General features: G+C 42.6%; 1 protein-coding gene across 7 annotated transcripts in view; it reads right to left on the reverse strand.

Moving 5' to 3' along the window:
• The window catches only part of si:dkey-237h12.3 (teneurin-3), a 236,668-nt gene extending 221,555 nt beyond the window's left edge, over window positions 1–15,113 (reverse strand). For all 7 annotated transcript variants that reach the window (XM_061724890.1, XM_061724889.1, XM_061724888.1 and 4 more), the window contains exons 1-2: window positions 14,774–15,113; window positions 303–842 (exon numbers count right to left, since the gene is read on the reverse strand). In XM_061724890.1, the coding sequence (XP_061580874.1) occupies window positions 303–573 (271 nt within the window). In that variant the 5' untranslated portion in view covers window positions 574–842; window positions 14,774–15,113. The remainder of the gene's footprint in view (window positions 1–302; window positions 843–14,773) is intronic.
• Window positions 15,114–18,351: the final 3,238 nt, after the last annotated feature.

An 18,351-nucleotide genomic window follows, 5' to 3' on the forward strand; every position in this document is an offset into this window, starting at 1 on the left:
ACCAACCTCCAGAAAAGCAAAAAGACAACAGAAAAGCAACGAACCAACAAAAGGCAAAGAAACAACAGAAAAGCAAAGAAAGAAACACACACAAAATGAGACATTTTAACTAGAAATAAGACAAATATTCCTGGTAAGATTTTGAGTTTTTGCAGTGTAACTCCAATAATTGGAGACACATCTCCTTTTCATACCTTTTTTAGCTTTTTGTACGGTAAAATTGCAGACACCTCTAAGATTACACGGAGTCTCCTGCATTGATCAAACAGTGATCTGTTAATTGAACACCTCTGTCTGCTCACCTGGCCTGGTGTACTCTGGCGTCTCCTTGTGCACCATCTCCTTGACTCTGCCTCCGAACAGCATGCGCGTGGGGTCATGATCGAAGGCCTGCAGGGTCTCGCTGGAGCTGTAGGACTTCTGCGTGGGGACGCGGCAGGCTCCCTCGTCCCGGTCGGTGGAGGAGGCGGTGTAGCGGCGCTCCCGGTCCCTGTCTCTCCCGCAGTCCCTCTCCCGCTCCCTCTGGCTCTTGGACAGCGAGCAGAAAGGCCGCTGCTCCCTCACCCTTTCCATGCTGCCTGCATTGCTGGGTATCCAACTCCCTCTCTCTCTCTCTCCTTCCCCACCGGCGCTCTCTCCCGAGACACTCGCCACTGGATTATTTCACTTTACTCTCCTCAAAACCCCCGCCGTCCTCCTTTTTCTGGCAGTGAGTCTTGTACTGTAGCTGTTTTTTTTTTTCTTTTTTTAACTCCCTCAATCCATCCTCCCCATATTCCTGACTCCCGAACCTCTTCTATCGGTCACTTCTCCGGTCCATTCAGCCGCTCCAGCCGCTCCACCTGTAAAAGAGAGACGAGAAAAAGGGAAGCGAGGGGCTCAGATAACACTAATCCGTCTGCTTCATCTTCAAACGCACACATGCTTATCCCCGTCTCGCTGCCCCACCCCACAACCGGCTCCCCACCTCTCAAACTTCCCCCCTGAACTCTCACGTGCACCTGTTCCAGCGTTTCAACTCCTTTTTTCACTACACTTCACTCTTGGATTCAAAATAAAATCTCACCTTTTTTACATTTAGCTTTTTTTCCCTTTCTTTTGGAAGGACATTTTTAGAAAATCCAGCGACTACGATGCAAAAATGCACTGCAAAAACTCCAAATCTTACCAGGAATATTTGTCTTATTTCTAGTTAAAATGTCTCATTTTTAGTCAAAAAATCTCATCACACTTAAAACAACAGTCATTACCAGAAAAATAACTTATTTGATCATTTTCACCTGTTTCAAGTAAATTTTCACTTGAAATAAGTAGAAAAATCTGCCAGTGGGACAAGATTTATCTTCTCATTACAAGCAAAAAAATCTTGATTTTTCTCCTTATTTTAAGTGAAAATCTACTTGAAACAGGTGAAAATTGTTGTTTTTTCCAGTGATGAGTCTTGTTTTAAGTGTAATTAGATTTTTTTTACTAAAAATGAGACATTTTAACTAGAAATAATACAAATATTCTTGTTAAGATTTTGAGTTTTTGCAGTGTGATCATCCGCCATGTGCTGAACGATACAACAATGAGTCCTGTCCTCATAACCATTTCACGCATGTTTGAGCAGCGTAGCTTTAACACACGGAGGGGCAATGGTAACACAGGAAACGACAAAGGTTTATTAAAAATGAATACCTTCTGTATGTATATTTTTAGTTTACCATCCTATGACAGTTAAGTGAAAAAGATGAAGTGGGTGGCTTGCCTAAATTATTAAAGCTCTTACTTATAATACTAAATTTATGTGGAGATATTTCTGGTTTACTTGTCAAGATTGTTCCACGCCTGTCTGAGATTTTTTGCTTCCACACCACAAAAATGGAGGAGGAAAGAGCATCGTTTGAGGTACTCAAGGTACTGAAAAGTCATAACAGAGATGTGTTTCCTGGAAAAAATGCCTTTGTTATCCCCAGAACAATACAGAACGAACGTTCGCAAGAACTATTTATGTGAACGCAATCGAAATTATTCATTTTGAGCTCAGACAAAGTTAAAGGTGAGGTGAAACTTTAACCATATTATTTTCAGTATTCAAAATTCAGCCCCAAAACATCCGTTAGGAGAAGTTAAATTGCATGTTTCTAAAAGAAAAATTTATATTTTTGTTTTTTTTGGTGCTTTACCACCACTCACCAGAATACACATAAGGTTATTGCTTTTCTTTTTGGCTGAAAAGCTTTAAAACCTCAAGGACATCTCTTTCAGAGACAACCCAGACTTGATTTTATCTGCATTCTGACAGCACAATTGCCCAAATGAACACTGTTGAGATTAAAGGCCCACATTTGATAGGTTTTCACTGAGTGCATGAATTAACCTTGTATTTAATTCAGTTCATCAAATCGAGAGAGAAAAAAAACAAACAAACAGAAAAAGCAAAAAACAGTATCAAAAATGCAAATCTTTTTGCATTTGTATTTAAAGTTTCATCTAGCCTTTATTTGGCCAGTCAGACACTCATTGAAACTGAGAGTTTCTTTTTTTTATGAGCATCCTCGCCTGAGGCATAAACATTATTTAACAATGCGCGCACACAAACATACGGCTGTAAAAATCGTTAAGTTGTTGAAAAGCCAAAGATGACTCAGTCACTGTGAGATGTGGACGAGGGGGGGGGGGGGGTGAGAACGTGACAAATCCCCCCATCCTCCCACCAAAAAAAGGAAAAACACACCTAGTGGAATGTGGATGGAAGCTGTGGCGTGTCAGAAGTGTTTATTACCAGCCATTTTCCACTGCCTCTTGACTCTCACACACACACACACACACACACACACACACACACACTCCACAATTTTATTTCTCTCTTGGCTGAGCTGTAACACTGGAGTATCACACTCCTTCTTTTTTCCTAAATGAGATCTACTTCGTTTCACATCAAAACTTTTCAATGAAGCCAGGATAGTGCACCTTCGTCGCACCGTCGAGATAGCAACCGCCCCAGAGACGTAGAAAAAAAAAAAAAAAAAGCCCAAGCAGTCGCCGGCACAGCGCTGGATGTTGGGATAATGAAAATTGTAAGCTCTAGGTCTATTAAACTTACCCCCCCCCATCACCTAGCTCTTAAAGTTGCTTGATATGGTTCTGTTTCCCTGAAGAGCTCAGATGCAATCAGTGGCTCACTCTCCTGTGACCCTGACGCTCCACTCTCCACGCTGCACCCCACACACTTGTTTTCTGAGGCCACGGGCCCGTCTCAGTCACATCTCATCACTTTCACATTGTACACACCCATTCGGCTCGGCAGATTGATCATCATCATCATCATCATCATCATCATCATCATCATCATCATCATCATCATCATCATCATCATCATCATCATCTATTTAACTCACCACCATGATCACATGGTATGGAGCAAACGATTGTACATTTATAGCAAGTGGCGGGTTGTACATGTTCAATTAAAATACTCAATTTGGCAAAATAAATTTGAACAGAGGAAGGACATTCTTCAAAAAGGCGCCAAATTTATAAATAACATTTAACTTATTAGATTGTAGTAACAAAATCAATTTAAACATAGATGGTGGGTTTTTATAATACTTTGGTAAATATTTTTGTCTGAGATTCATTATATTTACATTTTTACATTCAAACTAAATATGAAACTCATCTCCAATGCAGTTGACATTCCAGAGGTTACAGAATCTCTGACTTCTATCCAGATCTTTGTACCTTCCAGTGACTTTTGGGATTCTGGTGTTATTCATCCTAAAATTACAAATGGCCTGTCTATACTTTTGATTTTGACACAATAAGTGCTGTTCTAGCTTAAACTCTTGCTTAAACTCTACACAAATATCACATGATGTAATCCTATAGAGTTCACTCTGCCATTTTTGCAGAAATTGATCTTTCAACAATTGTTCAACAGTTAGTTTCCACCAGTCAATGTTATTCCATGTTTGAGAGCCAGAGGTGAGATAAACCACAGTCATCCAGTATCCGCTTTACTAGCAGAATCCATGGTGACTGAAATACATCTGCTTTGTACAGTCTAATTAAACAATCGTACATTATTCTGCTTAATTTACTTTCTTTACCTTCCACCAACCTGCACGGGATGAGTGCGAGTCGATACGACCAGAAGCAAACCCTGATTATGATCTTCTTCATGGACTTCATGAAAAAAAAAAGGCTAATTCTACAAGTCCCGACAACTAAGCTGCAGACCGCACTATAGGAGGATTTAGATTTTTGTTCTAATCAGCTATAAGCCTTTAAGTGACCAAGCACGTCTCTGTGTAAACATTCCTGTATTACTCTGAGGATGTTTCCGTAGCTCATCCCGGCGTCCTGCACTGCACTGCAGCGCATGCAAGAGACATTCGTTGTCGTCTAAATTATGTACAAAAAGGTCGCGGAGACTCTTAAGGGAAATCTATTGTGTTTCTGCTGGCTTTAAGTTTCAAAAGGTTTAAACTGCGCTAGACTACACTCAGCAGAAAAAGGAATAAAAGCCAGTGTGCAATACCTCGATTATGCAAAATCTGCCTCTTACACACCAACCTGTCAAAAGGGACAAAAAAAAGGGACAGAAAGGTGAAGATGTGTCCGCTCAGGTCTGAAGGGAAGGTTTGTTGGAGCTAATCAGGAAAACGTGTGGTCCCCTTTTTTTCACTTTGCTGCTATAGCTCACTTCTACATTTCCTTTTTTGTACCTTTGATCATGAAGCTTGAATCAGGACGGGCGCTCACCCGTGACCACTCAGCGGAGTAGTCAACGCGGCGAAATTAGAGTCACACACCAGTCGTCTGGTGAGCCGGCGAGGCGGGGAGAAAAAGGTAATTCATGATCTGTGCAACGCAGCCCCGCGCTCACCCCAACGACTCCCTGTCCTACACCTCTGCTCCTCTTTGAAGCAGAAACCATCAACCATCTGTAAAGGAACGGCGTGTGAGGAAATGCATCCAAGTCGTTTGGCTCAAGACACTTGGAGAGGTTTCAAGGGTCTGAGATTAACTTGTTTCATGTCTGACATGCGGTATGTTATTCATCAAAATGGCTGAGGGATGTTTTATCTCTCCAACTTGGGATTCGGGAATAAAGAAGACCAAAAAGGAGAGACCAACCTTTTTATGATGTCTTGAAACCAGCATGTTGTTTTATACAAGATAAAAAAAAAATAAAAAAATAAAAATTATATAGTACCCCCCCCCCCAAAAAAAAAGATATATTTTTGATGCTATAAGCAAGGATGCTTAAAATAGAAAAACAATTTGCAAGCAGCACTAAATCGATTAGTCAGCTCATTACTGCTGAAACAATTAGTTAACCAATTAGTTAATTGAAGGAAAATTAAGATGTAACGTTGGAGATTGCTCAAGGACAAATCCCACTTATTTTCTAGTCCTAATGTCTTCAATTGAGCACCTAATACTCGTCTAAGTTTTATTTCATTGTTAATTCTTGATCAAACAGCGGGAGGAGTTTAAGGAGGTTCCACATGGGAATGTTTCTGATTACATGAAAAACAAATGTCTTAAGGTAGGTTGTTAGCGAGCTTTGAAAACCTTCACTTCTTTTCTTTTCGTTTATTTTGTTTTAATCAACTCCATTGGGGACTGAGTCACATGACTTGGTCAGGTTTGATTGATAGGAACCAAACAGACACATTACTGGCTTATGAATCAGATAATGCTGGTTTCTGATTGGTGCATAGATGAGGCCCCGCCCACCAGCAGCCGGTCACAAACGCACAGCGGAAAGAAGGATATTATTCTCTCATGAATAATAATCAAAATTAGGCGGGGGGGGGTTAAGGACTCTTTAAGGGTTTCACTGCCCAAACATTAGCTTTCTGCACAATCTCAACACAATTAAAATGTCTTTAATCGAGCCTCGTAAATACTAATTCAGTTGAGAAATAAATGTGATAATTACAGGTACCGGCTGACAGAGAGGGCTGGCATAAACTTCTGACTTCAGCACACGAAGCATTTTGTAAAACAAGTGTAGGCGCTGCTGACCAGACGTTCTGCTGAAAGTGCAACTATTCAGCGAGCCTTTGCTCGGTAATTGTATTTCCACGGGGCGGCTGTTCGTATCAGCTCACATCTCCCTGTTGGTGACCTGAGTAAATAACGGTAATAAAGAGTGTGCTTGTTGTTGCCGGTGTGTCCCTCCAAGTTGGTTCACCTGCCACCAAGTGCCCCCCCCCAAGCGTGCGCCCCTCCCTCACATACACAGTCAGTGCATTTACATGGGAAGTTTAATTCCTCTTTAATTCAGAATTAAAATTAAATCCGATTTAAAATGACCATGTAAACACCTAATTCCGAATGAAAATGGCCATTCCGAATTAAACTTAATTCCGAAGTAAGTGGCTGGTTTATTCCGATTTTAAATCTGAATAGAGTAATTCCGCGATCATATAAACACTCATTCCTCTTTAAATTAATTCCGGTCTTTCTACGCTGCTCGTTCCCTCGCCCGTCTGTCTCTATTTTCCAAACAAAGTTTCAAGATGGCAGCACGCAGTAAACGGTGGTCAAGAGCAGAGACCATTTATTTAATAAATAGCTTGGAGGACCTGGAAATAATTAAAAGAACAGATGGCAGGAAACATAAAACTTGTGAGCTTTTCAAAGTTGTAGCGGCTAAAGCCTGAATTATGGTTCTGCGTTAAACCTACGCGGCTATGCGGAAGTCTCTCCGTAGCTACGCCGTAGCCTGACATGCACCTCCCAAAAAATTTAACTACGCGTCGCAGTGACGCAGACCCAACACAGACCGAGAGGGCTGTGATTGGTTCGCTTGGTAGCATTTCCATTTCCGGTTCGTGAAGCAGTAGTGAACTTTCAGCGCTCTTTTCTTCGTGTGTGTGTGTGTGATTTTTTTGGGGGGGGTTGTTTTGGTTTTTTGCACAATAGTTGTCCTTATCTCTTTGATTCACTCTGACCGGAAAAAAAACGGAAAAAACGGACGGCGAAATGGAGTGACGGAGAAGTCCGAGGGGTTCACGACGGCGTCACGGCAACGGCGTAGGCTCTGCGTTGGTTTAACGCAGAACCATAATTCAGGCTAAGTTTGTTTTTCTTCCGGTAAACGTAACTTCCGGTCCGCCCTCCTATCCAATCAGAACCTTCCCAACCCCCAGACCTTAAAGGGGACCTATTCTGAAAAACAGGTTTTCTCTTGCTTTAACATATATAAAGTGGTCTCCCCTCAGCCTGCCAACTCAGAGAAGGAGGAAAGCAACCAAATTCTGCAGTGTCTGTACAGCCGCCCGGATGAGCCGTCCAGTGTGATGAGGCTTCTACCAACCGTTCAGATTCTGCTCCCGTTACGTAACCAAAATGTGATTTACATAGGTTGGCCTCCGATGCGTGAAACCACGCCCACAACTAACTCTGCTGGCCGGAGCTTCCACCATTTTTTCGTAGCCGTGTATCGCGTCATCGCGTCATTCAGGCAGCCAATCAGCACAGAGCCTCATTATCATAGCCCCGCCCACTCAGAATCCCACATAGATAATAAGGTTAGAGACTGGGATGATGAAGACTTGGCTCAGAGGCTGAATTTTTAATTTATTTAGCAAAAACAATCAAAAGCTTGTTTTTAAGACATCTAAGGCCTGGTTAAAATAGGTATTAGCTGCCATAATATGTCCCCTTTAAGAGGAATTGGATAAAGCCAATCAAACTTGTTTTCCATGTAAACCTCAATTCGGAATTACTATTTCCATGTAAACTCGAAGGAAAACAGTTTAATTCGGAAATTGTTTAATTCGGAATAATTCATTCCGAATTAAAAAAACATCATGTAACCGTGGCCAGTTCCTTGTTGGCCGTTTGCTGGAGCCGGTTCCTCCGGTTCCTCCTGTTTGTCCGGCTCTCAGCCGCGGGGAGTGGCCAGAGTGGCTGATGGAGCTGGTGGAGATCAGGGCTGGCTCGCTTTAACACAGCCAGCACCCCCCAACAATAGGCGCCTCTGACAGCTTTGCATAATTCATCTTGTCGAGTCTCTCTCTTTCTCCTCCTTGACGCTCCTCTCTTTTTTTTTCAGTTTCCCTTCGGTCCTTTTCTTTTCTTTTCTTTTCTTTTCTTTTTTTTGGTTGTGTATCTCACGGCACTTGGAGGAGGCAAGAGGGAGAAGCAAGGCAGTGTTCCATCAGATGCTGCCTGTTTCCCCCTAACGCCAGTGATTCTGGAGACAGAGAAGTGTTTGTCTGCAGGATGATGGCCAGACTCTGTGAATCCTGGATGCTTGTCTGGAACCACATAGTTTTTGCTCTTCCCTGAGGCTCGGTTCCGTCGTTCCTCGCTGGACCCGCCGCCACGTGGAGCTATTACCTTGAAATGCAGCCATAATAACCACTTTTCAAGGACTAGGCTGTTCATTGTTTGTGTGAACGTTTGTTTTTTTTGTTTCATGCTTCTTGGTAGAGTTGTTTGACCATGTGAACATATCAACGAAAAAGAAATAAAGTGGGAAAGAGCTCGGTGGGGGAAAAAAAGACAAACTAACACACAAAAGCATCTACTTATAATTAAATCTCACTGACGGACTAACTCTGAAACTGGTGTGCTTGCAACTTGGTGAGACTCTCATGAAGGATGATGAAATCCTCCTCCATACTACGTCTCCACATTATCTTTGCATTGGATGCAAAATATTCACATTTGGAGCAAAGTGATGCAAATCTCTGACATTGAACTTCAGATTATTTGGGTTTTTTAGTTTCGGCACATTGAAAAAGCAAAGAACGAGTGAGTATAAGTCAACAAAACTGACATGAACTAATTTTTCTCCGGGGTTTTTTTCCCTTCCTTTTACTGTCTCTGCTGAATTAAAGTAGTCAAAGCCTTAAAATTCAATTTTCTTTTCTTTGTAAAAGAATTAATGAAAAATAAAGCACATGCCAGTCCTGCGATAACGTAGTAATCAACACAAAAAGCAGAGTGGGGATGTTTACAAACCCCCCAAAGTAACTCTTCACCACTGGAGTTGTGAGTATTTACTGAATCTGAAGTGGAAAAAAATAAAAAATAAAATAAAATTCACTTAAATTAAGTTTTTTAAAATGTAATTGCCAAGTACTGCCAGGACTGGAATATAAAAATTAGAGCGTTTTAACATTTACAGATACAGCATCTGCTTGTATCTCAAATGGCAACGTTATCTAAGGCTGCAAGTTTTGAACCCAGTTCTTGTCAAAATAAAAGCTCCCTTCCATATCCAATAGCCAATTACACCAGACAGTCTTAATTCAATGAGCCACAGTTTGGGTCTGTCTCAGTCGTCTAACTGCGTGTTATTTCACACAGGGGATCTGAGGAAGTTCATGTGCACTGACTTAATTGAGAATCTTCTAAGACGGCGTCAACAAATTGTCATCTATTGCTTACTCCCAACAAAATGACTCCATGCTGTGTAAAACAAATTCAGCTGCACAGACCTGTGGCAATTTACAGACAAATCCATGATCGACTCATTGTTACGGAAATAAATTAAATGGTCGTGATACCGCGGCTGCATTATAATGAAGGGGAAGAGCAGGTCCCAACGCTGCAGAGAGTGAAAGGCTTACATCCACGGTAAACAAAAGAAGTCATCTTCAGGGGGGAAAAAAAGGACTTGTTGTTTGTAATTAAGACTTCTCAATCAAATACCAGTCAGTTTAATAATCAGGACGCGCAAAATGACGAGAGTTGGTCAAGAGAACACCTTCGACAGAGGCTGAAAATCATTACTGGAGCTCCATTTGAAATGCTGGCAGCGTGCAAAGTACAAACCTGGCTAGCAGATAAAAATTCAAATATGGAGAGGTATTCTAAAGTGCTGACACTGGGTGTCATTCAGATGCGCCTCACGTGATTGTACCACAAACCAAACCCTCCCTCCTTTAGAAACGTGCTGGCTAGATGGGATATATACAGCAATCACACAGCAATACACGGCGTGGTCTGAGTGTGCGAGGGACAGACTCGGTGGTGAATACTGCAATGGGAATGCAATACTCCAGCGCTGCTGCTGCTACTGCAGCTGCGGCATAAATTCAATCTGACCAACTCAAGACTGGTGTACTGTTGCAGTTACAAAGTAATTACTTACGCTTTCTTCAGCGCTATTAAATTAGAGGATATACAAACTACGCTGCTATTGTATGTGCTCTTTATGGATATTGCCACACATAAACCAAATAGATGGCTTTGTTCTGTGGTTGTCAGCGTTTTAAACGATATGTAGGTCATGATGGTACACTAACAGAATACCGAAACACTGCAGGTCTTATAAAAGAAAAATCAATCTGAAAATGTATTACAGTGCATTGTTTTTTTTTTTCATTTCAAGGGTAAAAATTTGGAGAGTTTAGCCTTTAGCAATTTGGCCAAAGAAAGACTTTTCTGGAAGTCAAGGATTGCTGACCTGTGGACCATCACACCGACTAAGGCACCAGTTTTACACCCTTCAGGAGTCTGATATTCAATATTTTCCTCCTCTTCACCTCTTCTGACAACAAATCGACGGAGAATACTTTACTGACCGGCTTTCACACACAGGCCGGCACCTCTGCCTCGCCCTCATCATCGCTCTTCGTCACCCATCAGACCTGAGGCTCTCGGCATCACAGAGGTCACATCAACTGAATTATTGAAGCCATCAACCAGCTTCATTGACAAGCGTGGCTGACGCGCAACTTCCCATCTGCCCGTCCAAGGGGCCACAAAAGAGCACACCGGAGGCCCCTTGGCAGGCTGGAGCTATTCTAAGGAGCCACCTTCACGGCTGACGTTGCTTTGACAAAAATGCTGCAAAAACAAAAGCAGAAATAGGCAGGCAGAGGGAAAATAATTCAAAAAAAAAGAAAAAATTGAATATTTTAACCACAGCTGGACAACCAGCAATGAAGACCTATGACATGTTTTAAATATGCAGCAGTTCCTGACATCATATTTAATTCATATGAATATAATTTCAATTTTTTTTCTTCTTCTTCTATACAAAAAACTAAGCCTTCACACTGTTGAGGACAATTCCCACAAGCAGAAAGCACAATGCATTTCTATTTTATTGTCCTTTGACACAACTAAGCACATTTCTGTTTGCTTCCCTGAGCAAGGCTGAGCCTGCTGCACGCAGGGCGGGTTGCACTGTTGCAAAAATCAAGCCCATTCCCCCAATCTTGCTACTTGGTCTTGACCCAGAAAGTCCACTGGAGCATGCTGAGCCATAAATGTTAATCTGTAGGTTACAACAGTGTGAAGTGGTGCTGCTCCCAGAGCCTGGACCAGCAGGACAGCATCCTGTGGCTAATCGCAGGTGGCTTTCATCTCCGCCTGCTTTTGGCCGGAGAGCTCAAATCAAAACAAAGAGCTGTCATGCTTCAATATCTGCTTTTTTTTTTCTTGATTTTAAAGTGCAGAGTCGCTGCGGAAGAGGCTCACACTTCAACCACAAACAATCACCAGCTAGGGTTGTTTTTGTCTGCCGACACCTACACACAAAACGCAGACAGAGCATTTGCACATATATGCACGGAACAATGAGATGCAGAATGGCTTCATGTTTTACACAACGCATTAGGCCCCGTGAGCTAGTCTACAGCAGCCATGAGATGGCTTACGATCGCCATTTCCTTTTGAGAAACACTCATCTCTCTTTTCAGCTCAGCGTCCGATGTATCACGTTATACCTCGCAGATTGTCGAGACAAAAATCCATCTTTATCCCAACACGAATCTCCATTTACATCCTTAGCCGGTCTCAACTGTTAGGTTTTAAATTGAATGACATATTCATGAACTGAAAAAACCCAACAAGGTTGTGTAGGAACGTGTGTGTAGGCTAAATGACATGTTTCTTGTTTTTTTTCCTTGAGTGCAGAACACATTGCAGTTAAAGACCACGGTAATACATCAAGTGTTGTCACTAAATATCCCCGCTCTAAGCACATTTCAAGAGCACACATTCCCCTCTCTTCCAAATTTTAGGGTGACTTTCCATGATAATTTGGCAACTTGCAGAAATCTCACTTACAAGTTTCTTTTTTTTTTTTTTCCTGCAATTCCCTTTTCTTCCCCCAGCCAGGGTGAACTTTTCTGCAGAAAAGAGGCACACACTTTTTTTTTCTTCTTCTCCTTTTCCACTCAATAACATCCTTGTGGGCATTAAAGCATAAATGCGAGCCCCGTCTGTTGATGGAGGTTTTTTCGCCATCGCCAAGCTCAGACACTTAAAATTCCATCAGAACGAAAGAATGGACCATGGCATGCTTTACCTCCAACATCCACTATTCATCATGTTGCTGCCCCGCTCTCGTGGGAGGACAGGGAAAACGCGGCGAGAGAGAAAACAGGTGAAAGAGCAGACAATAGCTAAGACAGGGTGTGTGTTAATAGTAACAGATTAAAAGGGCAGCAATTATGTAAAGTAAATATGACATGGGACTGATCTGCCGAGCCCAGGGAACTGTTGGTAGTTTGTCAGGCTGCATTAACCTTCATGTGTTTGCTTGGATGTGTTGAAACAGGCGACACGGCCACGCTGTTCGGCATATCAAATGTTTTAATCCCTAAGGGTCATCTCCTGTGCTACTGTCGGCATCCACAAGTGATAAGGTGAGATATTATAGGCACACAGGTCTGCATCGACTCTTCCTCCACATCTCTCGGATCTGAGAGGAGTAATTAGTGCAGACGAAGGAGTCATCTTTATTGCCCTTTTTACAATCTATAAAACTGTTTAAGGGCAGTATTCAAGCTGACATTATCCCTAAAGGAAGCAGTTCTCATCACACAGAATATTAAATTCTCCACAGGAATAATGAAAGGGGAAATTACTTAAGGATATGAACACGGAGTGCCGGTGTTGTGTACACAGTAGGTCGAATATTTCTGAATTAATTAGACGAGTTTCAGCTCCAAGCATGGTTAGGGAAAGAAAAAAAAGAAATCACCCAGAGAATTTTCTGCACTCTGCCTCAGAAATTGAAGTCGCTTGAATGATTAGTGGGATTAAAAAGGACAATTGCCGCTAAAAACTGAGGCATTAGATGAAAGCCTCACGAAGGGGTCAAAGTAGGAAAGTGTGTTCAGTGCTGGACGCAAAATCTTCCCGCACATCATGGCAAAGTCTATTAATAAACAACTAAAGTTGATTTTCTCCTTGCAGCTGTGCTAAATGTGTCCAGAGCTTAATAGTCATCGCCATTATTCAAAATACAGGTGTGTTTCTGAAAAAGTGCCAGCACTTTTGTTTTTTTGTTGTAAAGAAGCCACGGCAGCAGAAAATTAGTCATAAGCATCTTTTCATCTGTTGTGCAGAAAATCCAATTTCAATTATGGTCGGTGTTTCTTAAAGAGGATGTGTGACTGTTCTGCACCTTCAAGCTGGCACACAGAGCACCGTTTTTGTTGCAGCAGCCAACATTTGGTTTAGCATAGTGCACCTCCAAATGTGTCTTCTCAAACTTCCTTTTTTTTTTTCATGTTTACAGCAACGTGTTATAATTTCCAGGAGCTTTAGGGAACAGCGAGCCCTTCAGTGGCCTGGAGTTAGTGTCGATACGCTACTACTTTACTATTCTGGCTCTTGTCAAACATAAAACAAAAAAAATGGCCTCGACGCCTGCAGTTCCTCAATCACACTGGGAACAAAAGCCATAAATCAATTTAGCTCAACAAATACACTTGTCCTTCCAGTCTATCATGTGAAGTCGGATGCATGCATTCGCAGATTGTGTTTAGCAGATCTATGCCACAGTGAAATCAGATCAACATCTCTCTCTCTGGGACAAGTCACCGTCCGAGCCACGCTGCTGCCACAGAGACAAGATGGGACCAAATTAGCCCGGGTTTTGTTTGACGGGTGTGAAATTAGAGCACAAAATCCTCACCTAACGCAAGAGCCGTGGCCCCTAAAAGTTGCAGCTTCTGGAGGGGGGAAATGCCAGAGCCCAGAGGTTTTTGCATTCCCATGCCAAGCACAACTTTCCTCAAGGCCTCTGTCAAAGTCAATATAGGAGGTTCTTGTGAAGTTGCTCAGCCACCTCCTGCAGCCCAAACCACAGTCTTCTAATCTGGTGTTGCCTGCAAGCTCGCCCTCATCTGTAATTATTCTTCAGTTGATGATCTCTGAAGGTGATTTACTACCCCCTTGTGAACCATTTGTGCTTTCTTATGTTCTTTAACATGCATCTAAAGTTCACTTTTTTAGACCAAAACCGTCCCACTGATGTCAGAATACACAAAGCTTATACTTGCACCATCACTGATAAATAATGCTAGAATGTTGCGTGTGTTCTCCCCCCTCTTCCTCCTAAATATGACATTATATTGGAGCATCTGAAACAGAATGCGTGACTGAATATGTTTTAAACTTCATGTTACGGTGTAATTCCCCCCAAAACTTGGGAAATGTGTTGTTCTCGTTTAAAGCAGTAGGCTCCTATTTGTACAAATCCACAGTGTTAGGACTCAGAGGGAATCAAATTCACACATCTCTCTAAAGAAGAGGTGGGGGAAATGAAATGTGGGGCTCGGAGCTCTGCAGGTTGCGGTTCCACATCTTGTCAGAGGATTCGGAATAGTGCTGAAGAGCAATACAGAGCAAATCAGACATCATTTCTGAACAAAGATCGCCGCTTTCTTTTGCTTTTTTTCCCCCTCCGCTCATTCAGGCAGGCCTATTTAAATGACACCAATGACACCTCAGATCAGTCCAGACGGGGGGAGGACAGAAGGACAGAAGGATGAGAAGGATGGAAGGGCACACTGACCTGCACGGAGCTTTCTGTCCGAGGCAGAGACGCATAAACTTCCCAACGGTGCGCTTTAGTCCAAACTTGCAGGCGGCGGTGCGCAAATTTGTGCCAAAGACGGAATCCTGCACGGACAGATGCCACCGCGCGTAAAACACCGGGCAAAAATTGAAATATATAAATAAATAAAACGTGCGCCTTCTGCAACAGCAGACTCGAGCAGCCGTGGGAGGCTGTGCAGAGCCGTGGTGTCGCTGTGAAGCAGATCTGCCAGCTTCCTCGCTCCCTCTCCTTCTCCCTCCCTCTATTTCTCTCTCTCTGCTCCAAATCCTGCTCAGCCAGTATAGTTCCAACAATGCAGCTGTGTTTCCCCCCCTCAAACCAAGCTCGGGAGATAACGCCAAAAACAGCTGCAGGAGGATGTTTAGAAAGAGGGATGGAGGGGGGTAAAGAAAAGTCCCCCGGAGAGGATGCGGATGCTGCGCTTTTGTCCGACGCGCACTTGTCAGCTGGTGGAACTGCGCATCCCGTCCGTCCGTCCGTCCTCCGCCTCGCCTCTGTTTACCCTATCAGCTCCGGGGTCGGATCCCCGGGAAGGTCGACCTTCACGGGGAATCAGTGGCACCTGTGGCAAAAAAAAAAGAAAGAAAAAAGAAAGAAAGTAATCCATGGAAAGAAAAAGGCGCAAAACGGACTTGTCCGTTTTGCGCCTTTTTCTTTCCATGGATGACTTTCGTCGTAACGCGCTGCCTCACAATACCGGTTTTATGCCACCAATTACGCTCAAATGTGTGGTTAAAGTTGAAAAAAACTATGTTCCATAAATAATTTTGCCCCCCCCTTTTTGTTCATTTAAACTCACCTATGGACAGAGGTGGACAGAGTACTCGACCTCAGTACTTTCCTTCCTTCCTTCCTTCTTTTCTTCCTTGAGTAAGAGTACAAATACTACTGGTCAAAATTTACTCTGTTACAAGTAAAAGTAGCTCAGTCAAAATATTACTCGAGTAAGAGTAGAAAAGTACTTGCTTTTAAAGGTACTTAAGTATCCAAAAGTAAATGCTTTTAAATTTACTTTAAGTAAAAGTAAAAGTAAGAGTAAGAGTACATTTCTTATTTTCCACATCAGTAAATTACTATATTTTTTCTAAATTAATTTAAGGATCTTTTAACTCTTGTTTCTGAGAATTCGATTTTGAGTTATTGAAAGCAGAGAGGTAGTTCTGCTTCGGCAGACACAATAAACATTTGAAAATAAATGTCTTTGGTTTGTCTGTGCCCTCGTTTTTTACTCGGTCGAACTCAAACATTGAGTTAAGATCCGGCCAAGGATTTTGTGAAAGTCCCTGCTCCGAGTCCGGCTCCTTATCAGACTCAGACGACTCAGCGGATTGTCTTTCTTCTCCTGACGCAGGCGTAGCCATTGTTGCGGCTATGCCTTGACTTGTTGCGGCTCTGTCTTGACAAACGCAGGCTACTTTGGCGGTATCGTTTTGAGGAGGCTTGACGTATTTCCGCTTTACCTACATCCCAGTGGAGAGCGTGCACTGTGATAGGTCTCCTCCTTTGACAAAAACAGCTCGTGTCCAATAGGATTTTAAGGAAGAAGAAAAAAGAGCAGACCTGAAAGTAACGAGTACTTTTCAGCTTTCCTAGAAATTTACTTGAGTAAAAATAAAAATATTTGTCTTGGAAATGTATTCAAGTAAGAGTAATGAGTACCAAAGAAATCTAATACTCAAGTAAAGTACAAATCCTCTGGATATGTACTTAAGTACAGTACTCAAGTAAATTTACTCCGTTACTGTCCACCACTGCCTATGGACGCGCACGCTGTCATTTAATTGGATAACAACGCAAAAATATCCAGTTTCGCACCTTCAGTCTGGCAGAGACGACAAGGCTGATGCGAACACTCAGCTAAAGGTTAGTGAAGCTGTTAATTTAACTGTTAGATAAACAAGGAGGCCCGAGCGACTCGCTGCACAAAGTGAAATGTTCCTTTTCAATGTGGCTCCATCTATATTGTTTTTTTTTTTGCTCCAGCCACCATTTGCAGGAGAAGCTGAAATGCAATAAACGTGCATAATCTGAGCTCCTTGAAAGAAAACCATCAGCTCTAAGGATTTTTTTTGTCCCCAGTCCTTCACATTAACATCCACTACAAAGAGTATGCTTTGTGCACGCTTTAATGGGGGGCTTTGGTTAATGATAACACAGGCCGTCTTGAAGTTCTTCCGCACTTTGAGAGACTGAGAATTTCATCTTGATGACCTCCAAGCCGGAGAGATAAGTGCACTTGCCTCCCAGCCACAGTCTCTGCCCCGGTCAGCTACCAAAACAACATTTACTTTGAGCTGGCTTTCATGGCAACATGCGAGACACTGTCTGATGGGCTTCAAATGATAGCATTTAGAGGATGTAGTAGCACAGAAAGAGGAGTTTCATTAATTTTCTAAAGTAACAGTCTGTTAATCCCACTAGAAAGGAGTTGCTTCGGTTCTGAGGGGAAGGAGAGGAGGAGAAAGGAAGAGTGACAATACCAATGGCGGATCACAGAACTCCTAACTATGGTCTGCCGGCTCCACGGCTCAATAGGGGGCCAACTGCCGCAGCTCTGACTGGGCAGTTTTTTTCTCCCTTTAAATCCCCTTCCTGAATTTACCCCACGTCTGGCCACATGCTGTGATGAAGTTATCAGTGAAGACAGCTTTTTACGCCAAGCAAAAAACCAGCCCCGGCCCCTTCGATGCGCGATTCTTCTATTCTACTCACTGCACATCAAATACTTGTCTCCATTAAACGGCATTAACAGCAAGAAAGGCAACTCGCCCGACAATCTGTCTTCAACTCATGCCATTCAATCTCCAGTCAAGGGCATGAATAGGACAGGGAGGACGTGTAAGAGATGTACGGGGGGCTGCCAAAGCCAATCCTGCAAACTTTCTCCACTTATTGTAGCCACAAATGACTTTATACCTGTATTTTTCTAATAATTTGTGATATTTAGAGAGACTGTAAAAGAAACTGTAAAGTTCACTCCAGCGCGCCGCAGGGTTAATGACGGCATAACTGTTTCTTGAGCCAAACAAAATAGCTCCTTTTTCTTTCCACACAAAAATGTTATTCTACCTCCGAGCATAGATTTGGTTTTTCATCCTTGGTGCTGATTTTTTTTTTCTTTTAATTTATTTATTTATTCTTGTGAGACCTTCAGGAAGGCTATAGTTTTTTCCCAGTCGCACACACAGCGTACATCCGTGCAGTCAACTGTGCCCTCTATTGGAGGCCTGTTACTTCCAACACCCAAACTCAAAGGCTCAGGCTTTGTGTGTGTGTTTGACTTGATTGAAAAAGAAAAGAAAAGCTGCTTCGGAGTCATTTAGAATCACAAATTCAATGAGATGGAGATGAAAGGATTCAAAGTAAGTCGTGCTTCACGCCACACAAATGACCCACGGTTCATTGTTAAAAGACTGATAGCTTCCAAACAGGAAGCGGTTTTATCTCTGCAAAGGCACGGCGGTGCTGGAGTCGGGTGTTCTGGAGGTTGTCTGTCTCCGGTCCACTCTGCAGGTTCAAGTCTTTAAGGTACT

The sequence above is a fragment of the Cololabis saira genome, chromosome 7 (genome assembly GCF_033807715.1).
Source record: "Cololabis saira isolate AMF1-May2022 chromosome 7, fColSai1.1, whole genome shotgun sequence".
NCBI lineage: Eukaryota > Metazoa > Chordata > Actinopteri > Beloniformes > Belonidae > Cololabis > Cololabis saira.